Source organism: Monodelphis domestica, chromosome 5, assembly GCF_027887165.1.
Source record: "Monodelphis domestica isolate mMonDom1 chromosome 5, mMonDom1.pri, whole genome shotgun sequence".
In the NCBI taxonomy this organism is placed as follows: domain Eukaryota; kingdom Metazoa; phylum Chordata; class Mammalia; order Didelphimorphia; family Didelphidae; genus Monodelphis; species Monodelphis domestica.
In genome coordinates this window covers 167,380,359-167,396,475 of record NC_077231.1, presented here as the reverse complement: position 1 = coordinate 167,396,475, position 16,117 = coordinate 167,380,359, and the positions used below count along the sequence as shown (strand labels likewise).

General features: G+C 34.5%; 1 protein-coding gene across 1 annotated transcript in view; it reads left to right on the top strand.

Moving 5' to 3' along the window:
* The window catches only part of ORC5 (origin recognition complex subunit 5), an 88,877-nt gene that overhangs the window by 30,716 nt on the left and 42,044 nt on the right, over positions 1–16,117 (top strand). Inside the window, exons 10-11 of the mRNA XM_001371395.5 lie at positions 1,578–1,690; positions 14,557–14,604. Coding sequence (XP_001371432.1) covers positions 1,578–1,690; positions 14,557–14,604 — 161 coding nt within the window. The remainder of the gene's footprint in view (positions 1–1,577; positions 1,691–14,556; positions 14,605–16,117) is intronic.

Sequence of the window (16,117 nt, the reverse complement as noted above, 5' to 3'; positions counted from 1 at the left end):
CTTTGGGCTAGTCACTTTGCTAAGTGCTAAAATAGTTCTTGGTGGGATGGAAATATACTGAAACAGCTAAAGATTTCTAATTTTTTTATCCATCATTCTTGACATATAGTTTTGGAAGGGGGAAGGAAAAGTAAGCTGACTTCTCTTCTTTTGGCAATAAAGTATACTGGATTTTTAAAAATTAATATAGCTCAGTATAGCACTCTGCCTAACAATGCTTAATTTTATTAGACTTTTAATTTCAGCATCTCACACAATGAATACTTATGTCAGAGTCCTAACTTCTAAAAAGAGTGAGAAATGTTCATGAAATCCATTATTGAAATGAGGCTGACCAATCATCCTTATTAACCTGATATTTTCCTGATAATCCTGCAGTAAAGTAATACACACAGATACCAAAACTGACTAAAACTGGGATGTTGCCTGTTTTAGAAGATGATTCTTTATGCAACTCACAAAGATAAATTTTAAAAGTCTAGATGGACAATTTTTTTTGAAATTGAAGAGTTGGGTTTTTTAAAACTAGAATTAGTTGTCATAATGCAGTATTTATAATTTAGTGAACAAATACATTCCTTGTCACTTTCACAGTGCTATTATTATATATAAGAAGAGCATAAGTTAGCATTTGGTAAAAAAAATATTGTCTTCTGAATTTGCCCTCTTTAGTTTAAACAATTTACAATTTGAACTTGTATTTAAAAGTTGTGTGACTAGTTTTCATTGACACTAAAAAGTACAGTCATTTATGCCTGACAATGTTTTATAATTTACATTTTAAAAAAAACATTTATTTTTACAAACTCATTAAAAAGATTTTGGCAATCCAGACCCTTTGGAAATAAATATTCATCTCTGAGAATAGCCTTTGTCCTAATATCCTTAGCAGCCTGAAAGGAAGCAAGTAGTTGTCACTAGATTGCCTCTGTTTCATGTTCTCCCCTCCCAATGGAATTCAAGTTTCATTTAAAATTTCTTATTGGTAAAAATTGGTTATGGAATTCAAGACTGTCTTATAACAATGAGTTTTGAAACAGATACTCAAGACATACTACTGGTTAAATTGACTTTAAGTTGATGAAAGGACTTGATGCCTTGATATCCATGTATTCCCAGTGAAGAAATTGGAGTTCTTTAGCCTAGAGAAGAAAAGGCTTAGAGGGAGGGGGCCTAGGAAGCTATAACAATGAAGGGAGAGTAGACATATTTCACTTGACCCAAAAGAGTAACACTAAAATCAGTGAAAGCAAAAAAAGTTCAATGTAAGGACGGAATTCCCAATAGTTATCTAAAAGTGGTGAGGGCTTTTTAAAGAGCTAATAGTTTCTCAGTTACTCAGTGTCTTCAAACAAGAGCTGAGCTAGCTACTGGTTTTTCAGGAAGGTTCTTGCTCAGATAGAAGCTGGGTGAATTGACTACTGAGGACCTTTCCAACTCTGAAAGTCAGTGAATTTGACACTTATAGTACCAGGCACACAGAGTTGTGGTAAGGAAAAGGTTTATTTGACTGCAAAGTGCTGTATCAGTGTGAACTGTTTTATTATTAATAAATTTTATAAAAATATTTTCCACAGGTCTTTCTGCACATGCTCATATAGAACTTCCATATTACTCCAAATTTATTCTAATTGCTGCATACTTGGCTTCATATAATCCAACAAGAACAGATAAAAGATTTTTCCTGAAGGTAATTTTTCTATACTTCACTTTGGGCTATTTTTTCCTTAAGATTACAAGTGTGTTCATAGAATTAAATATTTTTGCAGAAACTGTAAAATCTTAAGAGAAGTAGGGTAGAATGAAGAATAAAAGATCTTTTAGTATATTGGTCGTTTCCCACGAATGTTTTGCATTAGGGTCACAATCTGGAGTTTTGGTGCATTACATGAAAGCCAGTCAAAGTCTAGGAGACAACTCAGCAAATAATGTGTTAACTTTAAATTCTTTGTAAATTAAATTTTAATTGAAGTATGATATATCAGAAGTTTCTCAAGTGCAATAGCCTTGGTAAAATTCTAACTTTAATATATCCTATATCATGTGGATATGAACTTTTTTTTTCTACTAACTAAAATGTCCCATTTTGAGACTCTTTCCTTCTGGAAAGAAAAAAAAAACATGTCCTTGATTTAGCATTAAAATCGTTCCTTTAATTGAAGAATATTTAGTTGGAAATTCTGAATTTATTATAAAACCTATAAAATCTGACCTCTGAAAAGGTATTTAAAATAGCTTTTTAATTTTTATAATGAAATTTAAACATGAACATAAGTGTAAATTAAGAAAGAGAGCCTCAGGATTATAGAGATAATTTTGTAGCTATTCTTTTTCGATGCCATTTCATGAAATATTTTTGCTTTGAGCTAACCATGCCCTCTAGGATGACTGGAAACCAGATATAAATACACCAGGAGGGGCACAACAGCTATAGGTTTAGAAACACCAACAGGTCAAATACCTTGAACTCTAGGGTAGTAACCCTCTGGAGAACCCAATCTGTGAGCTAGGGAGGTAGTAGGAATGGGCTGTGTTTGTCTTATTTTGTCATAATTAATAACTGTATCCCCCAAAAGGTCAATTGAAGCTTTGGGGTTCAGTGTGTTCCAGTTCTCTAAGGATGGAACTCTTTTTATTGTACAGGGTTAGCACCTCTGCAGAGTGTATTATTTGACTTGGTAGTGTACTTCATTTACCAAAAGGCACAGCTAGTTTAGAGTGTTCTGTGTCCCCGCTTGTGACTGGCATTGTGTTGGCACTAAGCAGGAGGAAATTTTCTACTTTCTGGATTTCTCTCTTTCCTGTAAACTGGGGACTCCAAGTGACAGTACTTGTTCCCCATCTACAAATCTTACTGATTATATCTCTGCTTCCTGTAGTAAAAAGTTCCTTTTTTAAAAGGAAAAAAAAATAATTACACTGGTTTCAAAGGACTCTTAACAAACTCTTAAGACAAATGAACTTTGGTTTAAAAAAAAAAAGAAAGAGAGCCTCTTGGGAAGGATAGTATCAGTCAAAAGTTATATTCCTTCATAATCAACTAATATTTACCTCTTTTATCATGAGATAATGATAAAATTATTTTAAGTAGAATATAAAGAAAAGAATGCCATGTTCTTTCTATATTTAAAAGAATTTCAGAATAATTTCATTGGAACTATCAACAAATCTGTGGTTTGTCATCATATCTCAGCCTTTGTGCATGGGCCTTGTTGGAGTATGTTATGAGTGTTCTTTATTCTTTGTAAAATGATGTTGGGGAAAAATCATATGAATTATTCCTTATTTTTTTCTTCTATATGAACACCAGGGAACACAAAGAAATGGTCTTTAGTAGAGTTTTCCCAGAATAAATAGGTATATAAAATTGAGTTTCACATGTTTATTTCAAATGTCACTATTAAGTGTCAGGTTCAGAGTTAATATATAATTATTACTGACCCTAAATCTTTTCCTTTTCCTTTTTTTTTTAAACTCAGGAGAATAATGAAAGGAAATTGGTGAAGACCACCAGAAATGTTTATTGGCCTAATAGTATTCTAGAGACAGTTTTGGAGAATATTATTTTATAAAATGAATTATAGAGCATTTGATCCTCTGACTCTTAATTTACCCTCATTACATTCTTGTAAGTTTTAGAAAATTTAGGCAATTAGAATTATGTCTTGATATTCCAGAAATATTAAGAAAAATAAGGTGTTTTAATTAAAGTATCTACTATTGTATGCTTGATAGAGGAGGCCATCCGCAGTCGAAAAGACCTTACTTCAAGTCCCGCTTTATTCCTGAAAAGTCATTTAATCTTTCAGGATCCCAGCCACCTACTCTAAAATTCTAAACTATAAAGAAAGGTTGCCTGTCTGCATTGATTGAGGCAGTTTCCTCAATGGGAACTGCCTTCTCCAGTGAAGTCACAAATCTAGACAAAATAATGGAAAGTATAAGCATTGTAGTACAATGAAAGTAACATTGGCTTGAAGTTGGATAACTTGAGTTCTTGTTTTGCTTTTGGTGTTTTACAACTATTTACTCCATCTTTCATCTTGGACAAGTTTTAGCCTCATTGAATCTGTTTCCTCAACCGTAAAATGAAGGAGTTGAATTCAATGTTCCATTGGTTTATTTTCAGTTTTAGAGGAAAGTTATATAGAACTTTGGGGAGGATGTGGACAAAAATTGTACAAGCTAAGTAGACATGAATGAAGCATCCTGCATCATTGACTGGGACATTGAAATACTTGAGATCACAGCTTCAATTGAGTAATCACATTTACGTAGAATTTTAAAGTTTACAAAAGTGTATTACATCATCTCATTTTATTCTCACAAGGCTGTGAGTAAGAACTCTTATCATCCCCATTTATAGAAGAGGAAATGGAATCCCCAATGTGCTAAATAACTTGCCCCTTGATCATATAGCCAGTAAGTCCTGAGACAGAATTTTTATCCAAATCTCTTCTAACTTGTCACAAGGTAGGCTGTCTATCATAATACTTCTTGAATGAATGAAGAAAATATTCTTTATTTTAGATTAGAGGAAATGCTTTAATTCACAATTTTATTAGAGTATAAACTTCAAGAAGTCAGTACTATGTCTTGTCTAAACTTAGCATTTTTCTACCTAGAGCATAGTGCTGTAAGTAAACACTAAACATTTAATAAATGTCTGTGATGTTAAATGAATATAGGAAAATTAGATTTTTCTCCAGTTGCTATATTGTCAGCTTTCTATTAAAGGTTTGTGGGTCATATTTTTCTTTTGCAAATCTGTTCTTAACCATTTATTCCTTTTCTATTTGGGCTGCAAGTGTTAGCCAGAATGAATTGGAGCCTTAAAAAAAAAGGGCATGTTATTGAAGGTGCTTTTCAATGCAAATACTTTAGATCATTCGTTACTTTATGTTGTACTTCTCTTCCGTTCTCTGTATTGCATTGTTTTGTAACTCAGAGACAGTAGCAGTGAATAAAATGGGCAAGAGTATTGGGTAAGTTGTTTTTTTTTTTGTTTGTTTGTTTTTTAATGTGTGAATGCCAAGCATGTTTTTTGCTAAATTAGGAATCAGAACCAGCCAATTTGTAAATGTGCCAAAGATAATTTATATGGCACAGCTGAACAAATATGATTAATTTTAAAAGTATGAAATCTCAAATGCTGAAATGGATTTGTGATCTCATCAATTTAGGAGTTCTTTCCAGTGATACAGATCAGAACCCATCTTGTGTGACTTTCCTGTATCCTTACAATATTTCACCACAAGGCGTCTTACCTTGTTTGAGGACTGTGACACTTTTCCCACAACATTACCAGTGGATTATTCTGGCTGTCTACTTGTTTCTTTCTTTTTTTAAGAAGGCTTTTCTTTTCTTTAATTCATATAACACAATGATACTGTATATAGAGTATATATAAACACTGAGGCATCAGAAAAAGGCACTGACAGTAAAGAGGCAAGGAGAAATTCACATATAAAGCAAGAGAAGGAAATGCTGCTACAGGACTGGCAGACATGCAGAGAGAATCTAAGAGATATAAATTAGGATGTGGCAAATTGGCTTGTGAGCCAATGTGTTTTCGCCTAGGAGAGGGCATTTCAGACTAAGCCTAAGAAGTGGGTTTTTTTCAACTATCTCCCTAAAAACTCATGTCTTTATAAATAAAATAGAATGAAAATAATTGAATATAAAATTGACAATCTGAGAATATCAGTAGATCCCAGGGTTTCCTACAAACAAATGAGCAGCCCATCTTTTTTTCCATAGCCTACAATTCCTTGATATGTGTGTGTAAAATATAAGAGAGGAAAAAATTCTATTCAATGATTTCTCTTACTGATATTGTAAAGATTAAAATTTAGGGGAGATGGGGGAGACTGAGGCAGGTAGAAATTAGTTTCTCTCTGCAAGGAGTATTATAATTTTTTAGAGGTTTATTGAAGATTAAGGATTAAAGAAAATACAGGATAAGAAACACGTGTCCAGGCCATAGAGTGGCCTAGACACAACCTCACCTACATTATGAAAAAAGCCAGGCCTGCCCCAAAATGGAAGTCCCAGAGACCCTCAAAAGCCTTTGAATCAGCTTAAATACCTTCTTGATCTCGGCCCAGGTGAGATTACAAGGCATTCTGGGGAAGTGGAGCAAAGGCTCGTGGGGATTGTAGTCCTGTATTCGAGTCTATTTTTTACAATATCTAATACATTCTGTTGTCCCCAAACTTATCATACTAATTTTCATCGAAGAAACTTTGCTATGATGCTCTTCCTGCTTAGAATGCTATCTGTCTAGTTAAATCTTGGGTATTCACTTTAAATGAACCCTGAGGAATTTTAGAACTGAAGAGAACTTTAGAGTTCTTGTTGATTTTCCTTACTACAACCTCTTATAATATTCATTGTCTTGTTAATTATTGTCAACTAGCTTTTCTTGGATGTTTAAAGACTTACTTTTCCAATAAGATTGAATATAATAAATTCCTAATGGTCAGAGACTGCGCCAAATTTATTTAGTATCTCCCTTGATATTAAGTTCATAGTAGTGTGAATTTTAGATTTACTCCATCCTGCTTAGTTTAACAAAACAAGAATGCCTACACCCCTATTTAAAGATTAACTAAGACAGACATATGCTAGCAAATGACAAATCAGAAACAACTGACCGGCCCCCTGGTACATTGGTAAATGTGAGACGCAGGAAGTGATGTAAAAATGGTCTATATGTTTCACATCACTTCCTCTCTTCAGCCTCTTTTCGTAGAGAGGTGGCTCTGGCTCTTGTGGCAAAGAGGTAGACTGGTGGCAGCATGCTGAGCATCTTGGCATCTTGGCGTGGCTGCAGCTATTGTCCCAGTTTGGCACTGAGCGTCCTTGATACAGTAACTGGGAGAAGCTTAATGTCATAGGTCAGGTGAGGCGTCTTCTCTGAGCTCTCTTGGAGTTTAGGCTGATTCTTTTTTTTTCCTTTAGTTTTCCTAAAAACGCCATCCTCCTGGGAGGCCCCTCATCTCGGAGGAGGCCTCCTGACTGGAAGGTCTCTGAACTCCCCTTGACTCTGGCAAGGCTGGAGAAATCCTATGCCCTTTTCCCTCTCTCTTCTTCTTAATTCCTTCCCTCTATTTTAATTAAACCACCATAAAATGTCCAAACTGACTTGAGTATTTTATTTGGTATTTGAATTAAATCCCCGGCGACCAATTAAATTTATATTTCAGTCAAAACCCCCTAATTTCAGTCAAAAACCCCTTACAGTTGGCCTTAAATATTTTCTGAATTATCTAAAATTTAACTGAAAACTGCTTTTTCTTGTTTTATAGAAATTCATATTCAATGTATGCTGCTTTCTAAAACATCGGTTTTGAGAGTAGTAATAAAATTTCATTTAATTTAGTATTTTTATTGTCATAGCAGAGAATAGTACTGACCATGAGTTTGGATAATTTTCAGTATGTTTTCCCAAGTATAAAAATGTATTGTATTTGTTGCAATGCCATTTATCTTCCATTTATTTAGCTATTCACATTATTAAAATAGCAGCCTATCACTTTAAAGTTGGGGGGGGTTGGCATCTCAGTTTGCAAGAGAGCAGTTAAGCATCACAATTTTGTATTTTATGAAGTTTCTTTTACTCAGTAACATAATAGTATAAGATTTTATCTGACACTGGCTTCACTATTTATAAATGCTGTTAGATATATTCTTTTACAACTTTTTAAAGCAAAGATTATTTTAATAGGCAGTAAAATTATGAATAATAGATATTTAAGATAGAATCCATGCACTAATAATAAATTGATTATTGCAACTTTAAATAATATAATTACCAATAATACCAATAGTATAATATCAATAATACCAATAATTTCATTATTATGATATATATGATTAATAACCTTAATATGATCACTGATTCCTCTGGTTTCTTTTCTGTAAATAATTATTCCTGTCAAAAAAAGGAGAAATGTGCTTAGTGAAATCACTTTGGAAAATTTTCATTAGTTTTTATTTTGTTAATTCAGTGTATTCAGTGAAGAGAAATGAAAATAATTTTAGGAATAATATCTTTCATATTTCCATTTTACATGTGATTCAAGTTTTTAGTGAATTTCAGAAAAAACACATGACTTAACAGTTTATTAAAGTGGTCCCTGCATATAAATAGATTTTAAATGTATCCTTTGTTAAATTAGCTGTCTTATATATGCTCTTGTGCCTTCCTGGCTAGTCTTTTAAGAATATCACATTGCAGGGGGCAGCAGGGTAGCTCAGTGGATTGAGAGCAAGACCTAGAGGTGGGAGGTCCTAGATTCAAATGTAGCCTCAGACACTTCCTAGCTGTTTGACCCTGGGCAAGTCACCTAACCCACATTGCCCAGCCCTTACCACTCATCTTCCTTGGAATCCATACAAAGTATTGATTTTAAGATAGAAGGTAAGTGTTTTTTAAAAAAGAATATCATTGTAGTTACATTTTCAAAATTTCTTTAAAAGTCTAAATCAGTTGTAGATTTTTATGGTGATAAGGAAAATGCTTAATCCCATATAAGGATTATTTTTGTTAGGATGTTCAACAAGCTTACAAAGACCTATTTCTTAATCAGGGTGGGCACTTTCTTTTCTGATGCAGATCACAGACCATTTATGCCTTAATAGAAGATCTACATGAGCTTTTGGAACCAAAAATTAAGTTGAAAACAGACCTTTTAGTGATGAGCTCCTCCAGACTTAGATTGGCCATTGAATGACAGATGATTCCAAAGCTATTTTTTAAGCCTTTCTAGTTTGATCTCCTCAGAAATAGGCTGGATGTTAATAATTGTTTGACTACAATAGTCCACAAAATACACAAAAATATAAAATGACCTCTTGCTATTGATTAATACCATTCAATTTCTGAAGTGATATGTCACAGTAGGAAGGGGGGAAAGGAAGCAGATGACAGAGATCTCATAGTTTTTAAGCCAATTAAAACTAGCTTAGCAATTAACTAAATTGTGACTAATGCGAAAGATATGTCCAATTGAACTGAATCATTGCCATTTTAATATTCTCATTGTAAAGGAAACCAGAACATAGAGAAAGTGATAGCTAAGTGGAGGTATGATTAATAACTACAACCCCTTGCAAAAAAGAAGTTAAAAATGAGAACTTAAATAAAAGATGTCTTTAAATAATTGTATGAAATTGGTTGTCTAGAGAAATCACCATTGAACCGCCTGAAAGGTTTTTTGTTGGGTTTTTTTTTTGGTATCTTTGTGCTATCAGTGAGAAAGTTGTCGGCACACTGGATATACCTCCTATTTTGAGCTTATAGGAGAATATGGACAAGAATTACAGAGGATAAGCAGTTATGGATAGTTTCTCATTTACTTTATTAGGCCAAAAAAAACCCAAAATACATCAATGAGATCACTATTCCCTTTGAATGTTGGAGTCCTAACTTTTGTAGGACCTTTTAATGCCTTCATCCTATTGGCATTTCTTAGTAGAAACCGGGATGACAGCCATAGCAGAATAAAGTATTTTGAAGTGCTCAGCAGAGGAAAAAAATAAGCCTTTCAAGTTGATATATCGAAATAAGAGATTCAAAAAGGAACTGGGCTTTTGTATACCCATCAAAACAATAAAAATATAAGTGATAAAAAATCATTTTAAAACTACATAAATAAAAACAATCTGAAATAGGTAATGAATAAAACAAAATACTGATAAAAAATTCTGTGAAGCAATGAAATAACTAAAATAGGAGTTTCACAGAAATAGCAGAAGACTTTTGGAGAGATATATTCATATGGATAAGTGATACATTAACTTAGTGAATATTCAAATTAAATATTAATTGAACATGGTAAAAATCGTAGACTAAATAAAAATCTTATTAGAAACAAAAAAGTATAAAGGGAACAAATAATGAAGTTAACATTAAAATGTTTAAAAAAATAAAAGGGCATATGTTTCTTAAAATAACTACATTGTTAATGCCTTAGAAAATGAGACCAGAGGGCAAGCAAGACATGATATTCAGCACCCTGGAGGTCTCTGCCATGAATAACCTCAGAGGAGAAAAAACTGTCCCAGCTGGGTTTCAGCCTCTTTTCCCTCAGGCTACATGCATCCATACACTTTGGCACCCCTCCTGATTCTCTCTTCCCCCCTGCCCTCCACCCCCATCTCTCTTCCTTTCCTTCACTCTCCACTGGTTGACATTGATGATAGTAGCATCTCTATTCTACAGCCTATAAATGTGCTTAAATTTGACCCTCTTTTGGTAGAGGCATGGAGGTTAGTAAAGTAGGGAAGTATTAAGAGTTCTCCACTGTTATTTATATTTTTTGCCCTACCTTTGTCTTCTACTTTGAATTTAGTTGTAATCATTCTACATATTCTGTTAGTGGATGGGTTGAAGAGTTGTGAAAGACTCAAGTTAATGAATTCTATATCTTTCAGTGTGAAGAGTCTGAAAGCGCCTTACAGCCCAGCTTCAGTGTACTTACCAACAAGGTAGACAGGCCAAAAAAAGTGGCAGGGGGGATTTTAAGAAAAACCAAAAAGTGACACAACAACTAAAACAACAAAGTTTTAAAGAGTAAAAGACTCAGTAAAAATTCAGAACTCAAATAGAGAAGACGTTGAAAGCAGGACCTCAAAGGGAATACAAAGAAAACAAAAAAACCTAAAAAATAATTGAAAAATGAACCAATAGTGCCTGATAGAAAATAGAATACTGAAAATTCCCTAGAGAGCATCAAAGAACAAGAAGAAATTCTAGAGTAGTTTAAAAGATAAAATTCATTTAAAAAAACTAAATCAGAAATTATAACTGAAAGTAAAAATTCAATCAAAAATGAAAGAGATAAACAGATTTAGAGACCATGAAAATAAGGGACATAATATGAAGGGAATTCTCTTACAGGGCAAGGGTTCAGACCCCTGCTTTCTTTGGTGAAAATAGGAAATCCTTTCCAAAAAAAGTGTAGCTCCCAGTCCTGGTCCTCATCAGCAACTTTTGGCTCTAAGGGAAAGGCAGGCGTTTGTCATCACCAGGCCATGGGGTTCAAACTCACATCCCTCACTCTATTCAGTGAAGGTAGGTGGTACCCATGAAGGTATGGCTGCTGAGTCCTAGATATAGCTTTGGTCATTGACTTTTGGAACTAAGGGAAAAAGAACTCCATGCTACTGAAGCACAACGTTCAGTGACCTGTCCCTTGCTTTCTCTGTATAAAATAGGGTGGCAGTGAGGCTGCTCATCCCACCTAATCCATGGGGGTGAAGCTGCCCTAAATCTTAGTCTCGGCTTTGGCTGATGTTTTGTTCACTAAATGGAGGCCCCAGTGGTCCAGGTGCATCCTTTTTCCTGTCCTTATACTTCAGTTGACTGGTGTAAGCAGTGAAACCCAGAGGAAGGAGAAAGGATGGGAATAGCCTGCAGGGCCTAGCACTGAAGGATTTAAGTGTTCCTGTGGAATGCAACAGCTGAGCTCTGAATATCCTACATAGAAGTCAGCAATGCAGTCAAGAGATTGGCAATGTTTGCTATACTAAGGATTCAAATGATGTTTTTAATGGTCCTGGAAGGTCCTTCAAGGACATTCCCTTGACCATCTGCATAGTAGGTAGTAGGACTGATGTTCATATGCAGGGTGGGTAAAGGGACTGCTTAATGTTCTAACCTTTGCCCATTTTGACAGTGAGTGCCCTATGCCAAGAAGCAGGATAAGAGATGGTAACTTGCCAGGATACTAACCAGGGGAAAACAACTTGTGGAGCTTCAGCAAGCCCCCTACATTTCCACAGCAAATCAAAAAACAAGACATAGTTACAAAATGGAGTCTGAAAACATCAAGTGATCACACAGTGATACATATTTCCCCTACAGCCCAAGACTTTGATATCAAATCTTGATAGATTCTTTCTAGCATGTCACCTCCCTACCCCTAGTCAAATCTTAGATCTAGAGTTAGAAGGGCATTAGAAGCTTTCTAGTCCAACTCTTTTCACATGAGTAAACTGAAGCCAAGCGAAATAAATGTTCTCATACAAATCACTAGGAATAGTCAATAATGGTTGTCAAATTTGATCATTTATTAGAAATGTAGAGGGCATTTGTCTTCTTGGTCATTGCGGATTGAGCCAAATGGTATTTTGCATCCTTTTCAACTCAGAAAATATGATTTTGGAATATTTAATTTGATAGATGTCATCTGAGAAATGTTTTAAGGTAGAGGGAAAAACCATTTAGTATATACACAATAGTTTATGTTGCTAATAAAATATTTCTAAGTAAAAATCCCTTGGTCTGCTTGAAGAACTAAATAGGATTTAATTTAAAATTTTGGCACCTATTTTCATATTCATAAAAATAGATTATTTAAAGTACTTAAAAAGCAATTTATCTTAAGATTAACAAGGTCCCCTGCACTAATACTTAGAGAATTCTTTGCACATGGATAATATCAAAACAAATTTCAACCCTTTCCAAGTTCTGATTCAAATCAATTCATATCAATAAGAATTAAATTTTACAAGTCAAGTTGACAGGTTCTTAATAAATATCTATTACCTCACTTTCACAAAGTTGGAAAAGGCTATTCATTGAAAGACTGGTTATCAACTTATGAAATAGGATCACAACAACACATAAAATTCTACTAAAGTATTTAAGGGTTGTGCTCTTGCATCAAGGGGAGAGGAAATCACAAATCTTTAGATGTATTGAATTGGAAAAAAGTAAAGCAAATGTAAAATGAGCATTTTGTTTTAATAATTCAAAAAATACAACTTCAGATTTAACAGAATTTGTCAATGGAACTTTGTTCTTTTCATCTGAAACTCTTGTAATTAGCCAAGTTCTATCTTTGCTTTTTAATCATCTTTCTAGCCTTGTACATTACTCCCCCTCTTACACCCTGCAATCGATTCAAACTGGCCTTCTTATTACAGTACATTCCTATCTTTTATCACTGTACCTTTGCTGCACTTTTCCTGTATAGATGGAATGCAATCCTTTCTCACCTCTATCTTACAGAATACCTCTTCCTTCAAGGCTTAGCTCGAATACCATCTTCTGTATGAAGCCTTTCCTCTTTACTTGCCAACATTCTTCCTCCGTGGTTGTCTTTTTTTTTTTAAGAATATTTTTCCATTGTTACATGATTCAGGATTCTCCCCCCCCCCCCACTCCCAGAGCTGACAAGCAATTGGATTATATATGTATCATTGTTCAGAACCTATTTCCATGTTATTCCTATTTGCAGTAGAGTGTTTTTTTTTTTAACCCTTACCTTCTGTCTTGGAGCCAATACTCTGTATTGGTTCCAAGGCAGAAGAGTGGTAAGGGCTAGGCAATGGGGGTTAAGTGACTTGCCCAGGGTCACATAGCTGGGAAGTGTCTGAGGTCAGATTGAACCTAGGACCTCCCAACTCTATCTCTCTCTCCTCTCAATCCACTGAGCCACCCAGCTGCCCCCTTAGAGTGATCTTTTAATATCAAAACATCAATCTTATCTCCATTAAACCATGTGATTGATTATAAGTTTTTCTTCTGTGTTTCTGCTTCCATAGTTCTTTTTTCTGGATGTGGACAGTGTTCTTTCTTTTCCAGTTCCTCTGGATTGTCCTTGTTTGTTGCATTGCTGCTAGTAGAGAAATCTGTTATGTTCGATTGTGCCACAGTGTATCAGTCTCAGTATATGATATTCTCCTGGTTCTGCTCCTCTCACTCTGCATCACTTCCTGGAGGTTGTTCCGGTCTCCATGGAATTCCTCCACTTTATTATTCCTTTGAGCACAATAGTATTCCATCACCAACGTACACCACAATTTGTTCAGCCATTCCCCAATTGGAGGGCATCCCCTCATTTTCCAATTTTTTGCCACCACAAAGAGCACGACTATATTATCTCTTTGGGGTACAGACCTAGCAGTGCTATGGCTGGATCAAAGGGTAGACAGTCTTTTATCGCCCTTTAGACATAGCTCCAAATTGCCCTCCAGAATGGTTGGACCAGTTCACAACTCCACCAGCTGTGTATTAGTGTCCCAATTTTGCCACATCCTCTCCAACATTTATCACTGTCCTTTGCTGCCATATTGGCCAGTCAGCTAGGTGTGAAGTGGTAACTCAGAGTTGGTTTGATTTGCATTTCTCTAATCAGAAGGGATTTAGAACATTTTTCATGTAAAATGCTCACTTTTAAGTTTGATCTGTATTAAAATTTTATCACTTAAAACTAGGCAGTCAGCTAAATAAATCAAGTTGTGGTTTGTTTCATTGGCTGATTTCTAAGTTGTAATTATTCATACTGAAAATTTATCAGTTGGTTTATTTAAAGCAGCTCTACACACCCCCTGCTTTCCTCTTGAACTACTTATATTTAGGTATTTTGTATTTATTTGTATTCTGTGTACACACACACACACACACACACACACATATATTTGTTGTCATTATTACATTAGAATACACATTAAATTACACTACTACATTAAGAATAGATAACATATTGTTTTTTGTATTTGAGTCCCTGTTGATTCTTTTTCATTTTTTTAATTCATTTTCAGCATCATGGAAAAATCAAGAAAACTAATTTCATGAAAAAACACGAAAAGGTATTTCCATTTTCATTACTTTCATAAGAAAAATCTTGCTGTGTACATTTCTTCATAGGAAATTAAGACAAATGTTAATAGTTAGGTTTGAGTAGTTCACTGAAGTGATAGGTCTAGAAAGTTTTTTAAAACCTCCCCTTTTAGAATGTAAGTGATTGTGAATTCTTAAAGGCTTTACTAGAAGAGTTCTTAATTTTGTCAGGTGCTACCAAACTGGAAATACTTTGTTTATGATCTCCATACAGATTATAAATATCTTGTCTAAGGACCATTCTAGTTAAGGACAGAGAAGTTCTTCACCAAAGAGTTGTCTACATGTATATTTTAATTTTTATTTTGCCATGGCAGCTCATTAAACTTTAAATTATGAAAGGTTTGAATCTTTTTAGTCAGTAGTAAGAGAAGATACTTAGCTCTTATATTCTCTTGGATTATCCACAGCATCACAGAATCTAAGTTAGTCTAGTGCCTCAAATGGAGAGGTTTAGGAGTAAATGGTAAAACCTCTGCATTTATAGCACATAATGCTAGTTTTCAAAGTATCTAAGTTTAAAGAGAAGTTTAAAGAGACGAACCATGCACATGAAATTTATTTACATTTTTATGTTAGAAATGTGTTCTCCATCAAAACTTGGGTCTCTACAAAAATTTAAATCATATTTTTGAATATAGAAAATATTTTAGTTGTATATTTAAAGGAATAGAAAAGAGTGGAGTATTTTTTTTTGCAGTTAAACATTACCAAAAGTACCGTATGTTACTAGTAAATTCAAGAAAAATAAAAATTAAAATGCTGAATAGGAAAATATAGCTGACAGAAATTCTTCAAAGTATGATCATTTGCCCTGCCACTTTCTCTTTCTTCCCTCAAAAAGTACATCATTCAACAAAATGTAAATATTTTTAATGTCTTTTGATTAACTTCAAAGTATCCTAATAATTCCAGATGTAAAGACAACTCATTGTTTACAGTCTCATTACCCCAATTACAAGATCAAATCATTGGAAGATTTAAGTCTCAATATCCTATCATTGTGTAGAGGGCCTGAATACAAGCAGCTGACGGTTTAATGGGAGAGACCCACATGCAAATAACGATGTATATATAAGAGACAGTCAGAATAAATTGGAGACAGTAACAGAGAGAAGGCACTAGAATTAAGAGGAACTGGGAATCTTTCTATGAAAGGAAGGTAGAATTTTAGCTGGGATTTGAAGGAAGCCAACAATATCTGAAGGTGGAGATGAGGAAGAACATTCCAGGCTAAGGTGACAACCAATGAAAATGTCTGGAGTCAGGTGAGACCTTATGGAGAAAGAGCAAGGAGGCCACTGTCACAGGAGAGCAGAGTCTATGGTTGGAAAAGAATGTAAGGAATAAGCAGACTAGAAAGCTAAGGAGAAACCAGATTATGAAGGACTTTGAATGTTACAGAAGGGATTTTATATTTGATCCTGGAGGTGATGGAAAGCCTCTGGAATTTATTAAGTAGGGCAGTGGGGAGTGACAGGG